Genomic DNA, 17,957 nt, shown 5'->3' on the forward strand with positions numbered 1-17,957 from the left:
ACGTGCATGAGTGTTTCCCTGAATTAAAACAGCATGTGAATGTGTATTTATATGCAAAGAAAATGTTTTGGTTTGTTTTGTTGTTGGAAATGCTAAATGTGGGAGAATACTTTATTATTAAATACTACTGTGGTGAGTGTCCTGGATTTTTTTTAGATATATATTATATATACTTGGTATGAAATCTGCATATTTCATATCTCATAGATTTTTTTGGCTAAATTTAGGAATATCATATCCATGGATGGATGGATGGTTTTTGAATCTTTAATTACCAACATTTTTAATATTCTATTTTCCTAAAAATACTTTAAATTCCAGTGTGTTTCAGTAATACTTTTATTTTGAAATATCTCCGTAGCTAAAAAAATTGCCTTAAGACCAGGACTTTAAAATCATTGTCTAGTAATTGACTGTTTCTTTAACTTTAAAGTCTACTGATCAGATTTTTGCTTTTGAGGGACATAAAGTGAGTTCATATAACTTACATCCTCTCATTATTTACCTGTAAATTTGTTTTTTAAACAGATGTTACTTATTTCTTTACTTATTTTACTTCATCATTAAAACATAGAGTGATATAATTAAATGCATAATAGAGGCCCTTTTCATTTTGTGACTACGGAGTCAGAAAAACAGCATCAGCAGAAACATTGAAGCTGTCCTCTAGGCCTATTATTGAACATTGAAAACCAGCCGCTGTTTGTTGTGGGGAGGAGCTAAACTGGATGCTGGTATGGAAATGATAATGAAGGCCAACATGCTGCCCAGCTACACTGTAGATGTTGTTTGATGAGAGACCACAGCTTCAGCATCAGAACCAATCTGTGGGACTAATAAAAACGGTAAAGTACCCTTTTCTCTCTCCAGCAGCTGAGGCAATATTATTGGATGTGTGTCACTTTCTCATCTTCAAGACGTACACATTCGAAATTCAATTCAATCCAATCATTATACAAATATTGAAAAGGTTTTATTTATTGAATAAGAATAAAAAAAAAAAAAATAGGATAATTTTTGGAAGCTCTTGTTTTAATCAAAATTACCTTTTCTTATGCACTGCTACTGAAAATTAAATGACGTTTTAATGTGTTTGATCTTAACGCTTTCTTTCAAAAATAATTTCAGTAATGTATAAAGGATTAAACAGTGTAATACATCACTGTTAATCACAGGGAGGAGAATAAAACAAAAAAACTCCCAACATAAAAAAGTGAAATCTGCATCACAGGATCCTCAACTAATCCCGTTGTTGACAGAGCATGTGCTGGATGGTTCTGGATCTCTGTTGTGTTAGCAGAGGGGAGTCTAGGACTTTGTTCATCCAGTAACAATAAATCAAAAGCCAGTTTGAACTCCTGCCAATAGATTTGGATCACCCCTGTCATCCACTATAACAAAGTGTTCAGTATCATTCCATGAAAAAAAATAACGTATTTTGAGATTCAACTTTTTTTTATATAGTAAACATTTGTTTGAAATTTACAGCTTTCCAGTGATGGCTGCTCTGCAAAGACTGCGTTTATTCTGGGTGTTGATGCTGCTCGCTGCGGCGTTGTGCCCAGGTTCACTCAGCAAGCGAGGGGGAGGGTTCAAAGGTAACGGTAAAGGTGACACCAGCAAAGCGTCTTCCTCCCAAGGCCTCCCCAAAAAGGGCCTGAAGTGGGCTGGAGCGGCAGGAGCCGGCATGCTGGGAGGAACCGGTACAGGTTACGGGCTGGGATTCATCGGCAGGCCAAAGCATGCAACTGGGAACCATCACAACCACAAGACAGAACATCAACAGCCTAATTATCAGGAAAACCAAAGATACAACAACCGTTCTATCTGGAGAGCATTTGTAAGAGGATCTGCCCCTGCTATGGAGAGAAGCTTCTTTCTCACAATAGGACATGTGGTGCCTTTTCTTACAGCAGCCTGGATCAGAGACATTTAATCTAGTCGCTGCTTATTGTGCGCTGTGACTTGTAAAAAATAAGTAAAGCTCTAAACAAAGAATTTTGATGTTTCTTGCTTTTTGCAGTTTCATTATCTCATCTCACATAGCATTTTTTGATTAATCAAATAGCTAACTTCATTAAAATTAATGATATTCTGCACAATAACAGCAGGAAAGTAAAAGCGGTCTTCCAGTGTTTATAAACCACCAGCTAATGGACATCCATGTATTATTTAAAAGCAATTACTTTCTCTATGTTATACAAATCCCAAAACGACAAAAGTAGCTAAAGAAGATCTGTGCTGATTTATAATTATTATGATTTGTAAACTTGACTGAATTTTTTTCTACAGTAAATATATATTTTTAAATGTCCAGAGTTTAAAACAACCAAAAGTGTCTACATTTTAAGTCACATTTTAGTTCATTGGACACATAGACTCGGTTTCCTATCAACAAGGGTGACTTTCATTTGTTAGAATATTGAAGAATTCAGAATAAGGATTTGACTTTGGCCTTAGACAAATTACATTTATTAAACACATCAACATCCATAACAAACCATAATAGAAATCGGATAGAGTCACAACTGATGTAAAATGATATGAAAATAAATCCTAACATATATTAACATTTATTAAACTTCAATAAAGAATATCCAATTCTGAAGGGAAATAAGTGCACTTTGCAGATATTCTACAGAGAAAGTCTACTTGCTCTAACAAAGAAATCCTGTCAAGAAACCAGATAAAATCAACCATGTTTATTTTATTCTGTGAATGAATTGAATTAATGTAAAAAGACACAATGAGTAGAAACATTTAAAATGCACATTCAGGAATCCTTACAATCTAATAGAAACAGAAACCAAAAGGTTTTTTGTTTTTTTTAGAAAGTAAAAATCAAATCATTTTATTTACCATAAATCAGCATTTTTAATTCATCCTGAAGACAGGATGACTTACTGAGATATTTACCAAAACAAAGAAATCCCTCACAAAGCTATAAAGGACTGACAGGTGAATATGCTGAAAAAAAACATGCATTTACAGCGATATTTGAACAAGAACAAGGCCAAACAGAGAATTATATTGAAGTTTCTTACAATAAAGTAAGCTGCAATAAATGAAAGTCAACAATGACTGTAAAACTAAAAACACATGCTCAGTATATTGTACAACTTTCTCAGCATCAGTGTCAACAACTCCTCCCTAAAGATACACAAGTAGATTAGGAACTACATGTGGCGATTACTATACCATTAGCAATATTTTCAATGTGCAGGTTAAAAGCATCCAGCATCACTAACAACAAACGCACAGAGCATTTGCAAAAGCTGTGGAAAGCATTGCATCATCACAGACGGATGCTTCTTCATCCAAAGCCTCAAAATACAGGAAATAACAGAAAATCACACATCAGAAAGCTTTTTATCAGATAAATCTCAGATAAAAAGCTTTCTGATTTATTTAAATTAAATGTTTGTAATTTTCTCCAGAGTGCATTATGTTGGGAGTGAAGTTCAAAGCAGCACAGGAAGTATATAAATTAATAATTCTATGTCAATTAATCATTTTTGATTTTGCAGATAATTACTAAAGATGCACTGATGAGAAATTTGTTAGGGTTTTTTTTTGTCAAATTTATGCCACTTTAATTCCTTTAGATTGAAATAATCACAATCAAACAGATTTTTTTTTCCACTTTCCATCCTAAACAGTCATTATTATTATCAAGTTCTTATATTAATAAAATAGCAGAATTTTTTTATTTAATCACAATTGTTTTACTTTCTAACCTCTCAGCAAAAAATTTAATTTAATTTTGCTATTCCAAAAAAATATATTAGAAAAAAAAGAAAAGAAAAGAAACCCAACTTTGAGCACTGATTTGGTTTTGGAGAGGAAAATGTTAAGACCAAGAGGAAAATCAAGTGTTTCCAACCTAAATACCAGCATTACTATTATTTTTTTCCACCAGCTGTGACCTTCTTTTTCCCCAAACATAAGCTTATGTAAGAGTTAACTGTTGAAAGGGAAGTGATGAGGGAAGAGTCAACAGCTATATAGAGTGAATATAGTGTGTCTAAGGGGATGATTCCTCTTGAGGATCACATAATAATGGACTAATGACACAATTTAGGCATCATACTAAATTCTTACAAATCCATTTGCTCAAAATGATCTTGCAAAATAATCTACAGGGCCACTATCTTATTGTAAATAATTTAGACATTCACTTCCATCAGTAGCTTTGCTCTTTACTATGCATTAAGGATTATAAATAAATATATATATTTTAAATCAGCAAAAAAAAGGTGCAATAAATCAACATATAATCTGAAGAACTCTGCATCATTTGCAACATGAACTTAATCCAGATTACAATGTTCTGCTGAAATGTTAATCAAAGCATGTAAGAATGTGCAGCGATGGTTAATACCGTGAGATTAGATGGACATGACATGCTGTTACAGCCATAATGGAAGCAGGGGAAATCTAGTTAGGACATGGCAGAAAGGAATCATACTCTTCTTCCTCACTGCAGCAACAGGATGCTGGACAGAAGCATGAGGCTGGAGGAGAAAAGCTGCATCACTCCATAGCTCATAGGACTGCAATGATTTGGCTGAGATTGTTGTTCAGGCTTTCGTTTTTCCATAAACTTTGCAGAGTACTTCATGTACTCCTCCACACAACGCCGGGTCTTAACTTGGTCGATCAGAGCTGGGTAACCAATTTCCTCAATGCTGACGGTGTCGTTATCCTCATCATTTGCTCCACTTTTGGAAGAGTCTTTGAGGAGGTCAGTGCGATTCATGCAGCCATCCATGAAGGCCTCATAGCTTTGAGCTCGTGGAGGAGGCTTGATGACATAGTCACGCCCATAGTCTTTTTCATCCGTTGACTTGGTCCCATATTTCTTATACATGTAGTTGTTGTAATAGTATTCTTCCTCGGGGTTGCGGAAGGAAAAATGGGGTCGAGGGAAGCGCCCTAGCCCATAACCGACGGCCATACCAGCTATGGCGCCAACACCTGCTGCCACCATGGCTTTTTTGGCGAAATTTGTCGACTTAGGTTGAATTCCCATACCCTGCACAGAACGAGAGAAAGGAGATCCTCCCATGCCTTGGCCACCATATCCATATGCTCCTCCACCAAACCGTGGGCTAAGGATTTTGTTATTTGGGTTCCAGTTAGGGTAACCACCAACCGCTCCACCGCCATAGCCACCCGGGTAGCCACCTGCTCCAGGGTACTGATAACCACCTCCTCTGGCTGGGTATTGGTTAGGATAGCCACCTGCCACCGGATATCCCCCAGCTGCAGGATACTGATTAGGATACCCTCCCCTGCCTGGATTTTGGTTGGGGTATCCACCGCCTGCAGGGTAGCCTCCAGCAGGATAATTCCCTCTCCCTGGTTGATTTGGATATCCTCCTGCAGGGTATCCACCTGCAGCGGGGTTGCCTCCAGCAGGATAATTCCCTCTCCCTGGTTGATTTGGATATCCTCCTGCAGGGTATCCACCTGCAGGATTTGGGTTGCCCCCTGCACCCGGATTGCTCGGTGGATTCTGCTTTCCAGGGTATGGGTAACTCCCTCCAGCGGGATATGGATTGGGGTTGCGGTTGGGAGCCTGAGGCTGTCGCGGGTAGTTCCCGGGTTGAGAGCTCGGTGGCTTTGATTGAGTCCCACGGTTGGATGGCGTCGATTTCTTTCCAAAGCTGCTGCCCCTTTTGGCCCAGGTTGAGTCAGGGTTCAAAAGCGACATAACAAACAGGGACAAAAGTGCAACTTCTAACACCCGCCCCATTGTAGCCTTAAATGGAAGAAGAACAAAACAAATGGAAATTACAAAGTAAATATTGATTGCCATATTTTTGCTTCATTTTTCTACCAGACAAAGAACTATAAACAGATTTGTCTTATACCTATTGTTAACTAGAGGCCTGCTAGAGACAGCATCTCAGTTTCACCTCAGAGCTGATCATCGGCAGTAATTTCGAGGCTTTTGTTCCATTAAAAAAAAAAACACACGCAAATAAGCGACATCATCCAAAGCTGCTACAGACGTGTTATCGCTGAGTAACCAACCCATAACAATTTATTAATCGATCCATGTAATGAATAAAAAAAGATGAGGGTGTCGCTTTTTTTCCCAGTCATGAAAACAAACATAACACGATTAGCTTAAAACATCTTATATTTATTGCCGTTACTTACAATCAATTGATGCCTTGTGTGTGCCCGTCGACGCTAATTCAGTAAAACTGCGTTTGTTGTCCTCCGCCTATCTCCGTTGCGTCTGGTCTCAGGGTGGGTTTATAACGCTCGGGGTGCGCTTGTTTACCGTAAGAAGGTGCACCGTTCGGGGAAATTGGAACGAGGCGGGGACTCTGATTTGAACACCCTGAACTCTGGCCAAAGCCTTTCAATTGCGCGTTTATCTGTATTAACATTGGACATTTTTTTACATATTTATTTACATTGGTGAATCACGCAAACACACACACAGAAAAGAAAGTATTACTGACAGGCATTCTGGTGGAAAGCCGAGAAAATTGCATAAAAAAATCGGTCGTCCTGACAACCGTCATGTTACGTTAAAGGAATAGTACACCCAAAACATGATTAGCCTTCATTTTCTACTCACCCCCATGCTGAACAACACTCTGGAGTACTTTTTTGATATCTCAAATGCATCTGGAGATCTGGGAGGCTTCTTGCTGTCTGCTGACATTCAAATAATGGAGGTCTATGGTGTCCGAGACAGAAAGGTCCATAAAAGTCCACAAAAACGTGTCAATATTCCTCCATACTGCTCGTCCAATGTATTCCAAGTGTCCTGAGTGGGTAGCATCCAGAATTTACTCGAAACAAAGTCATTTAGAATGTTTTAAAATGCCAAATGCCAATCAGGATTTTTTGTTTTGTCATGCGGATAAAAATAAATAATAATAAAAAAACGGACGGACGGACAAGAAAGAAAGAAAGAAAGAAAGAAAGAAAGAAAGAAAGAAAGAAAGAAAGAAAGAAAGAAAGAAAGAAAGAAAGAAAGAAAGAAAGAAAGAAAGAAAGAAAGAAAGAAAGAAAGAAAGAAAGAAAGAAAGAAAGAAAGAAAGAAAGAAAGAAAGAACACTTAAACAACACAATATCACTTCCAACAAAATCGAACTTCTGTAAAATCAAACTGTCCAATTAGGAAGAAACATTGATTTGCAATCAATTTCACATACTGTTGTGCAAATGGAAAAATAAAAATTATTATCAATTAGCAAGACACACTCAATAAAGAAGTGGTTCTGCAGGTCGGGACCAATGCTTTCTGGCTGATGTTTTGAATGTTGGTGTCACAAAAGTGACCAACGAGACAGAGTCTGGAGACACTGCTGCCGGCTACATCCCTCAGCATGATTGTTTTGGCAATGGGTTAGTAATGGTGTGGGATGGCATTTCTTTGGAGGGCTGCACAGCCCTCCATGTGCTCGCCAGAGGTAGCATGACAGCTATTAGGTACCGAGATGGGATCCTCAGATCCCTCACGAGACCATCCGCCTCCCCATTAAGAGTCTGCCCAGCTGTAGTAGGGAGGTCACAGAGGCACGTGGAGGCCACACACAATATGCAGCCTAATTTTGACCTGTTATAAGGACATTACATCAAAGTTGGATCAACCTGTAGTGTGTTTTACCACTTTAGTTTTGTGTGATACTCCAAATCCAGGCCTTTGTTGGTTAATAAATTTGATTTCCATTGATGATTTGTGTGTGATTGAGATGATGGCAAATTCAACTTCATGCAGAGCAAAGTATTCAATTATATTCTTTAATGCATTCAGATCTAGGATGTGTTATTCAGAGGCGTAGCCAAAATTTTTTTATAAGGGTGGCCAGACAATAACTAATGTACACTGAGGGGTGGCTGATAGTGGATCGGCACCAGAACCTGACGGTCAAACTACACAGGAAAATTAACAAGCAAAACATCCATATTTTCTAAACAAAGACTAACTATACTTTCCTACAGCGTTTGCTAACAAAAAGACGGATATATTTAAACATCCGTAATTTCTAGATAAAAGGTATAGTGGATAAAACTCAGTTTTGAGTTCTGGGGCATAAATCAATCATCACTGTCATTACTTACGACTTGTATCAATAAACGGTCTGCATAAAGTTGATATTTACAAGCACTAATATCTACATAAATTGATTATTTGCTAAGTTTTTATTAAAATTAAGTATCTTTGATTTCACTGAAGACTCTTAGGCCCCGTCCACACGAAGCCGAACCCTGGCCTAAACGCACAAATTTTTCACCAAATCAGCCTCTCATCCATACGAAGCCGGCGTTTCGGGCGTCTGTAAACGATCTTTTTTTTATTCAGCCTTCAGAGTGGGAAGATTTTGAAACGCCGTTTTCGCGTTTCCATCTTTAAGCTCTAACCGCATTTTTTTTTTACACGCATGCGTCATAGCGTCGCCTCTAAACACGCATGCGCGACACAGTATCACAACAACAATGGCGGCGTACTGTGTTGAATGGTTGCTGCTAATGCTACTCACCCTGCTGTCGGGCTTACAACAGAATCTTCTTCTTCTGGAATATCTCCAGGAAGAACAGAGCAATATCGACGACATAGTTCAGCACCTGAATTTGACTGAACCACGAAAATGGACCCGCAGGGAAAACATGTATAAATATTAGTGCGCATGCCCAACATTTCGTCGCCTATTTTTGCTTTGGCACGACAGCGCCACTTACAGGCCTTGCATACATTTTGCAGCGTTTTCATGCATTCGTGTGGACGATCACATTTATTTTACGTCTCCGTCTTTACGACAAACGTTCTGGAAAATATTAGCTTTTCGTGTTCGTTTTGACTTCGTGTGGACAGGGCCCTAGATGACTTGCAGAGACATTTTTCTCTTTACCCCATAAAACACAAAATCTAGTTCTGAAAAGAGCATGATTTCTGTATTTATCATCTTTAATGTTAGTAGAGTAGTGTATAATTACCAGTAGAGTATAATTAACCACAAAAAAAATTAAATGTTTTGAATATTCCTTTTGAGAGTATTACTGCTGCCACTGACTGTATTAGAGGGGGAAAAAATGGTAGGGGTGGCCAATGATTGGCTAAGTGTGGCCATGGCCACCCCTGGCTCCCCATCTAGCTCCGCCCCTAGTGTTATTCCATTTAGTTTTGAGCGAGGAATCGCATGTCTTTCCCGTTCCTGATCTCATCTTTCTTCTCTTCTTGTGCGCATGCTCAGTGGGAGGAGCTACCTTACGCGCTCTGCCGCGACGTCACAGTTGTAAACACCCGTATTGTGATCTTGTAGCTTTGTGTCCGGTAGCAACATGTCGGTGAGGAGAGAGCCCAGCGGAGGAACTGTAGTGACTGAGAACGGCACACGGGGAACATAAACAACCCGCGGTATAGTCCAGGCTACGGGATAAAGTGCAGGAACACAGCCGGGGCGTCTTTATTGTCACTGCGGAGGGGCCTGTTGGAGGCTAATGGACGGATAAAACGGACAGCCGGTGATCCGAGGACAGGTGGTCGGTTTGATCGGAGGAAGAAGGGAACAGCGTGTTCGGGCTCTAATCGGGACTGAAACTCTCCTTGCCGGGGGATGTTATCTGTATTGTCCTATGGGAGACTGGTAGCCAGGGCTGTCCTTGGCGGACTTTCTCAGACAGACGGTCGGGACTATAGCCTGATCAGCGCCAGTTATGGCTTCGGTAAAGACTTTCGCAAAGGGATCCTGAAGAAAGGGATGTGCTACGGTGATGATGCCTGCTTCATAGCGCGGCACAGGGCCGCCGATGTTTTAGGTAAGGTGCATCGGACGTTGAGCTCCGTTATAAATTGTATTATTAATACAGCTCTGGTGACCTTCAGTGATCCAAACCCGCACGTGTACGGACAAAACGGATGAAAACAAAACACCCCCTCTCTTTTATGTCCCCCCTCCGCTTTTATAAAAGCTTGACAAAGTAATTTTATCTGATTAACAGGGTTTAACATATGCATACAAATATCCGATATTATCTACCTACTTTAAACAGAACGCAGTTATGTTCTGTTTGTGTGTATTTTGTTCTTCAAAACACCGAATGACCTTTCACCCAGATAGGCACTGACACGGTTACATGGCGATAAAGCGGAAAAGGGAATAAATCATATCAAAAGTTTTAAACAGACGGTTTTCCGCTTGAATATGACTGCAAGGTGCCCAATCAAGAAAATTGGGAATGAATACTACAATGTCTTGCAGAGGTCAGAATGGTTGAGAGTGGAGGCAGCCATATTGCTAGCCTTAGCTCGCTAGCCTTAGCTTGGTGCTTTTTGTCCTCACCGGTATGCCCAAAAGTGCATGCCTGCATAACACCGGTAACACTGACCAAATGCTCCGCAGGCAGACCACGTGGTTTCATTCAACACTTTGACATGTTTTATTCTAACGATTTGAAGTTATTGTTGCGGTGTACTAATCTCTATCTGGTTAAATCATGAGACAAAGGAAGAGTGGAGGAAATGTGGTCTAAATATGTTCTTTGTTAAAGACTGGTTCTTTGTTCTAGCCACAGAGGAGTGAATTTTAGGGAAATTCCAAGCTCCAGTCTAATTAGTTTAATCGCAATTCTCTAGCTGTAGTGTGTTAAAGTGTAAGCATATTTGTTGTTTTTCTTTTGTAATCCTTGCTGAGAGAGAGAATAGTTATTGTCAAGTTAAATTATTGCTTGTAGTGTAATGTGGTACCATGTATAGCTATTCTTCTTTAACTTTTATAGTTATCTTGTTTTAATATATATTTGCTAATCATTTGATAATTGGATTAATATCTGACACTATATCAAAGAAAAATAAATTCAGAGGCTAAAAAGGGCCTGTGACAGGGATGGAAGCTCACCTTAAAGCAAAAAAGCAATGGAAAGATTGAGATTAATGATTATTTGTGTTAGATTGGATAATTCAAGTTTTGATCATAGTCTTAACAGAAAGTCTGTGGCAAATCTTTGCATTGAGACACTCCCTATTTTTACAAGCTTTGGCTATTTTGCATGGTGAAAAGCTTTAACCTTTAGTGTACTGAACGCTTGTTCTTGGGGAGGAAAATTACAAACCAGACTAATTTTCTTTAACTTTATTTAATCACAAATTTTCTCTAAATCATTAAGGTTTGTGGGTTTTAAAAGGCAATGTGTGAAACAAATAAGGGGATATGCAGACAATAAAGAAAAGGATTGGCCTTAAAATTTTATTTAACTTTAAATCCAACTTTCCTTTTATTTTTTGTATCCATAAGTTTTTTTCTTTTCTTATATATAAGCTCCTATTTTAATTAAGTTTTATTCTCCTCAACTATTTGTGGCATTTATACAACTCCATTCTACTTTTTTTCTTTTATGTGCTGCACTTGGAATTGTCCGTGGAAATGTGATTAGTAAATAAATGTATCTTGCTAAGAGATGCTTCAATGGGGCTTTAAAATGCATTTTTACTAAAATTGTTAATTATGGGGGTTTGAAAAAACAAGCCTAAATGGGGGGGTGCATATTAATGAATCTCCTTTTCTTATTTCTAGGTGTAGCAGATGGTGTAGGTGGATGGCGGGATTACGGCGTTGACCCATCTCAGTTCTCTGCCACCTTGATGAGAACCTGTGAGCGATTGGTGAAGGAGGGACGCTTCACTCCCACTAATCCGGTGGGGATTCTCACCTCTGGATATTATGAGCTGTTACAGAACAAAGTTCCTCTGCTAGGTGCGTACACACATGAGAAGAAACATCTGAACAGTCTGTACACCGGGGATAGTTGTGCAGTAATCTGTGGCGTGAGCTGAACTTAAATAGCTGCAGTATGAGTCAGACTGTTGCAGTGCTTTCAAGTGGGATGCTTAATGTTTACAATAAATGGAAACTACAGTAAATGTTGAAGGAGTGTTTACTGATGTTTTGTTGCAGAACTTCAAGTGTAGCTTGTGTATTTGTCAATATTTATTTTGTCTGTTGTTGATTTATGCTTAAATTAAAGTAATTGCAAATGGCTTGTTTGTTATGCTGACAATTTTTTTTTGGGGGGGGGGGGGATAATATTTTTCTATTATACAAACATGCATATGTTGCTCCCAGCCAGGTCCTAAATGGGTCATTTATCCGTCTGTTACTGATAAGACTGAGTGGTTGTAAAGATTTTAAATGCAGGGCCGGGTCAAACGTGTGACCAAGGCCACATTTCTTTTGAGGCTGCTGTGTCACATTTCATCCAGTGGCTGCTGTGACATTTATAAAAGGCTCTAATTATATTTTAGGAACCTGTCAAAAGGTTAGTACTCTACCCTCTGTGCCCAAGGTTAGTGGGATCTGGGAGAGGAGGGCATAGCCTGCTGCAATTTTTCCTTTCCCTTCCATTAGATAATAGTAACATTTGGCACATTTACAGTAACAGATTTCTTTAATCTTGTTTTATAAATGCTCTGTTTACATATTTCTACTCTTGTGTTTATATAGGAAGCAGCACTGCCTGCATTGTTGTTCTGGATCGAAGGAGTCACCAGCTACACACGTGTAACCTTGGAGACTCGGGCTTCCTTGTGGTGCGGGGCGGAGAGGTGGTCCATCGTTCAGATGAGCAACAGCACTATTTCAACACACCTTTCCAGCTATCAATCGCTCCTCCTGGAGCCGAGGGAGTTGTGCTCAGTGACAGGTCAGTAGATTGCTGTTAAATGCTCGCAATATGCTCACAAACTATCATGGATTTGGTGCAATTTGTAGCTCACAACATTTTATTACAAAGATCTGAACATAAGTGCTTTGGTTTTAAACCCATGTTCCTCTGATCCAAAATAGAATCCAATAAAATCAATTGTAACCTTTCGTTACATTGGGTTCACCTGTGTAACTGAATTGATTAGGAATCTGATCCTTCTGATCTGATCGATGTTGAAGAAGGGCAGAAATCTTAATCTCTAGATGGACAAAGCTGTTGGAGACTAGGGTTGTTATATTACCAAAAATGTAAAACTAAATGACGATATTAGAAAAATACCTATAACATTTTCAGTAACATAGCACTTAATTATTATTTTATTTTATTTTTTTGTAAAGTGCAAATAAATAACTGTTCAAGACACTTGTTATACCTCTTTATATTTTATTATGCATTAACTACCAGCTAGTCTGAAGACTAGTGAAAGTTGGCTTAGTTACTCGCTCTTTACTGGATGCTCCAATAACTCCGCTCAGACATCTTCCAGGGACAGCATGACACTCTTAATGTTCAAACCTTGGTAATGCACAATTTGCTGTGTATTATGTGGTCCAGTTTGGCCTTCTAGGAGCAGATGCACTTTAATCACCTTCAGCATTTTTTTTTCTACTTTACTCCATACAGGAAAGTGTTGGAAGTAATTAAAACTGTTGTCTTCAGGCTTCTCTTTTCAAATTTGACTTATTTTTATCCTTTGATGTTTCGTTCTAGTCCTGAAGCTGCAGACAGCTCATCCTTCGATGTCCAGCTTGGTGACATCATCTTAACGGCGACAGACGGCCTCTTTGACAACATGCCAGACTACATGATTCTACAGGAGCTAAAAAAACTCAAGGTATGGGTCTTGAAAGCATCCTACTTTTTACGAATCAACGAATCCTATGTGGGTTTTAACACTTCTAATTTTTTTTTTCTCCAGACCTCCAACTACGATAGTGTACTGCAGACTGCACAGAGTATCGCAAAGCAAGCTCATGACCTTGCCTACGATCCAAATTATATGTCTCCTTTTGCACAGTTTGCCTGTGACAATGGTCTGAATGTAAGAGGTAAGTAACGGGCAAGTTGACGAAGAAAGCTATGGATGTTTAAGATTAAACTCTAAATGGGAGGATTTTAATTTTTTTTCTGTCTCTGCAGGAGGAAAACCAGATGATATAACGGTGCTGTTGTCTATAGTGGCTGAGTATACGGACTAGAAGTGTGTGTGTGCTGCTCTTTGATCCTTCCTTGCTGCCTGCCTGAGTCTTCCACCTGCAGCATCCCATCATGCACTCCAGGCTGACCGGGGCAGACCAACCGACATGACTAGCACTCCTTACGGCGTGGCTGAATTCCTCGTTTTTCTTTTTGTCCTCCGCAGGTTTTTTATGCTTGAGCGGCATTTAGGCGGGAGGCAGCTAGGATGTATTCATGTTGATCATGACTTAGCTGGGGCTGAAATCACTCCCAGTGTCTCGCAGAGCGTCATCGGGCAAACTATAGGCATTTGAAGCAAGCAGATGGGGGGGAGTACTTGAGAGTAACCCTTATGTTCAAAGAAATGTGAAATTTTTATGGAGTAAGCCATGAATTCGGATACATTTGTTGACACATTTATCATTGCTGTCCATCTTCTATTTGATTCTTTTCATCCATGTCGTTTGAACTAAGCACATATTTTAGCCTGAGGGTGCTTTTGTTGGAAATTGTCGATGAGCAAGATGTTAGAGTTGGGTTTTAGTGCCTCAGGGTTGGGATTGTCAAAGGAACCTGTAAAGCGAAAGTGTTTAAATGTTGAAGGAAGGTTAATTGGGTGTTTTCACAAAGCTGAGGGAGCTGTTGATGCGCACATCCTGATAGTTTGTAAATATTATTTTGTTTTGTTTTTAGAAAATGTTTTTTTTTTCTGGGAAAAATTATGAAACAGAGCTGTTTGTGTGTGAGAAACTCATTCATAAAACCATTTCTTTGTCTAGATGATTATCTTCAACTTAATTGAATCACTTCCACTCTTGCTGTCATGAACAATATATTTGCAAGGATTATGGCAAGTAGTTTGTCTATTTTGTTTGATGTCCTTGAGATTGATCATGTTTTTGCCAACAAATTCATTGGACTAGTAATGCAAAAGTTGCAACTAATAGATGACTACGCCTAACTAGTATATGTATTACCATCTAACTAGTTGTTGAAGACCCATATGTTTTAACTGGCTAACATGAATTTGTCTGAACAAAATCTTACTAGATAGCTGTACTTTTAGCACAAAAGTCAAATCTTGTAGACTTGTTGTACCTGTCAGTGAAGAAACCAAACTAATAAATGCCAAAATATTCATCTAGTGGATTTAAAACAATGAATTAAACCTCAGCATTTTAACAAATGTTAAGGATTTGGTCCTTCTAGTTAGCCAAAGTGCTGCTCAGCACAGTAGTTCCATTTAGAAAGGCATTTTGCCACATTAATAGATGAGTAGAAAGAACTAGTAATACTAGTTTACTGATCACCTTTGATAAAATTCTTAACTTTGCTAAACACATTCTGGCCTCTACCATTTACTATGGAAAGTGCAAACTAGGAAACATTGGTGTTTTTAGGCGGCAGCCAAAAGTTCCTGACCCCTTTGCTTAAAAAAAACGTATACCGTAATGCTAAAAAAATCTTAAACAAATTTATCTTAGATTAAACATATTTTCCTTTGATTTGAGCAGGTCAGCAAGACGATTTAGGAATGGAATAAGATTATTTAAATCAAAGAACTGCATTATTTTATTTCAAGTAAATCATATGCAAATAATATCTTAAAAGGAGAATACCTTATTTACCTGCTCAAATTAAGGGCAAATGGACTGAATTTCAAGAAACTTTTACTTATATCATGGTTCTTCACTTGGGCTAGTTTCAGTCATATTAAGATTATAGCTATTATTGATTAGATCAGGCGTCTCCAAACTAGGGTTTGTGGCTCACTTAGTAAACTAAAAAAATATAGTGTTTCATCGCCCCACTTTTTTTTTTGTGTCCCTGGCCCAACCCTACCCTCCCTGGTAAATTTAGTCTAGTTCCACAACATTCATAACCTTATTTGAACAAGCAATCCTATTGTAACATGAGGTCCCATTTGACAGCTGTTTAAACATACTGATGAGCACACAGAAGGGTGTCTTCTGGTCCAGTAGGTAGACAGGTTTTTCCAACACCAACAAGTCAAAGAATATGGCAAGGCATTTGCTCTAATACTGAAAGAATCCTATTAGTTGGGACTTTTGCTTTACTGGGGTCGACTTCATTGTAGCCGCACACTAGCTGGTAAAAATGATGGCTGACATCAAGGTTGTCAATGTTTTATTTTTTATATATATATATATATATATACACACATATATACACTAACTACTTGACATACCCCTTTTCGTCCACTGTATGGTTGGAGTGATGTTAAAATATGAGTATGATGTGTGAAAAGTCTTGAATGTTAATAGTTGTGTGAAAATTCTGGGAATGTTTGTAGTTGCAATGATGGGTCAGAAGTAAATAAAATGCAGAAATATTTTTGTAGCTTTTCGGAAAAATGTGCAGGTTTTTATTTTTTTCTTGCATATCTACGTAGTACTTTTTTTTTTTTTTTTTTTGGTAACTTAATTTGTCTTAAAAACATGTTGTTTTTTTCTCCTTTTTTACACGTAGTTCCATTGGCTTTATCATTCCGACGATTTAATGCTGAGGGTATGACGTGAAGCCCTAAAAGCATCAAGTTCTTTTAGAACCCTACGTATTTAATTTTCTTATTCTAACAGAAAATCATCAAGCTCAGAAACTGGTATTTCATCACACTTACCCATAGATTCTTTAGTAAATTGACACCAGCATCCCCATACGCTGTGTGAAAAGTGAAACTACAGAATTTTCCCTCATAAAGAAAGCACTGTAAAAACATGTAAGGTGCTTTACTCTTAACACTGATTCACTTTGCAGCCTCTGTATTATTGTAAAATCTGGGAATAAATGCATACACTGGATTTATTATCAACACATAATGCACTACCCAAAACTCAGCAGGCCATTTTTTAAAGCATGTCCACCAAAGATCACCTCTACATCACTGCTTTGTTCATGCAGCAACACTAGTGGATAGCAGTGCTCAGAAGTGTGCAGCATCTTTAACAGGAAGGGTTTAAAGGATTGTGGGTGAAGAAAAGTTGCTGCACATGTTTGAGACTTTTGTTTGTGTGTTTAATGTGACTGGATAGTTGTAAGTAAGACAAGCAACCAAAAAAGGAAAGCCATATTGCCCGTTAAGATGCACTGCAACAACTGGGGATAATGATATTGGTACTTTGCTGGTGCGGTTGCAGCAGATTTATTTTTATGTGCTATGCATTGGAGATTAATTAGTTTTTTTTTGTGTGTTTTTGAGGGAGCAGTAGAACAATCTCGTTTTGAGGTAACCGGCCCCTATATCTCATGACAAAACAAAAGCGGTTATTTGAATATATCTTCCTGTTGCCTGCCTGGCACTTTTTTTGTTTCTCTAATGCTGCCAGGACAATTTTACTCATTTTCACATAATAAAAGGTGAGCCCAGTTACAGCCTTAAAAGCTCGATCTGTAAATCATGAGGCCTTTCCTGTCATTGCAAGCTTGTCTTGTGTCTGCTGGTGTCTTTTTCCCCCCAGTGTTTTTAATATAAAGTGTCCCCCACCCTTCCCTTCTGCCCCTTGTCTTTATCTGATGCTAAGCTGTTCTCAAAGGTGCTTCTGCAGTCTGACGGTATGAGTCTGTTTTTTAGCAAGAGTGTGAACGATGCGCCTAGAGGTCTACAGTATAATAATGCAGGTCTAATATATGTAAATACTGGTATGTTTTAAAATATGTACAATATTTAAATAAAGAATCTAGTATTTATACTAAAAATGTGGTGTTGTTTTTCTCTAAAGCTGTGTTTATGCTCTTTGTGAATATATGGAGGGCCTCTGATGTGATTAATGTCATGAATTTCAGGTAAATTATAAATCTTGAGTGTTCTCTTTATTTTTTTACTGGGACAAACTTATATACAGCTTAGAAAATAAAGGGAATGCATGAACAATCATTTAATCCATGTCTTGTCCAGCTGTTGTATGGAAGTCATGCACAATATCCATTTTGACCTGTTTTAATGACATTACATCAAAGTTGGTTCAGCCTGTAGAGCTTTTTCCACTTTCATTTTGTGCGACTCCAAATCCAGGCCTCCAATGGTTAAT

General features: G+C 38.4%; 2 protein-coding genes across 2 annotated transcripts; one reads left to right on the forward strand and one right to left on the reverse strand.

Moving 5' to 3' along the window:
- Nucleotides 1-2,449: 2,449 nt before the first annotated feature.
- prnpb (prion protein b) lies at nt 2,450-5,792 on the reverse strand. Its single transcript, XM_038293777.1, has one exon. It carries the CDS (start codon nt 5,756-5,758, stop codon nt 4,478-4,480), a length of 1,281 nt encoding a protein of 426 aa, XP_038149705.1. The 5' UTR covers nt 5,759-5,792; the 3' UTR covers nt 2,450-4,477.
- A 3,458-nt stretch (nt 5,793-9,250) lies between these two features.
- Nucleotides 9,251-15,520, forward strand: LOC119788983 (protein phosphatase PTC7 homolog). Its single transcript, XM_038293708.1, has 6 exons — nt 9,251-9,786; nt 11,541-11,720; nt 12,468-12,666; nt 13,441-13,564; nt 13,649-13,778; nt 13,870-15,520. The coding sequence occupies exons 1-6, from the start codon at nt 9,585-9,587 to the stop codon at nt 13,926-13,928; spliced, it is 894 nt and encodes a 297-aa protein (XP_038149636.1). The 5' UTR covers nt 9,251-9,584; the 3' UTR covers nt 13,929-15,520.
- Nucleotides 15,521-17,957: the final 2,437 nt, after the last annotated feature.

The sequence above is a fragment of the Cyprinodon tularosa genome, unplaced genomic scaffold (assembly GCF_016077235.1).
Source record: "Cyprinodon tularosa strain WSP-4 unplaced genomic scaffold, ASM1607723v1 ctg33, whole genome shotgun sequence".
In the NCBI taxonomy this organism is placed as follows: domain Eukaryota; kingdom Metazoa; phylum Chordata; class Actinopteri; order Cyprinodontiformes; family Cyprinodontidae; genus Cyprinodon; species Cyprinodon tularosa.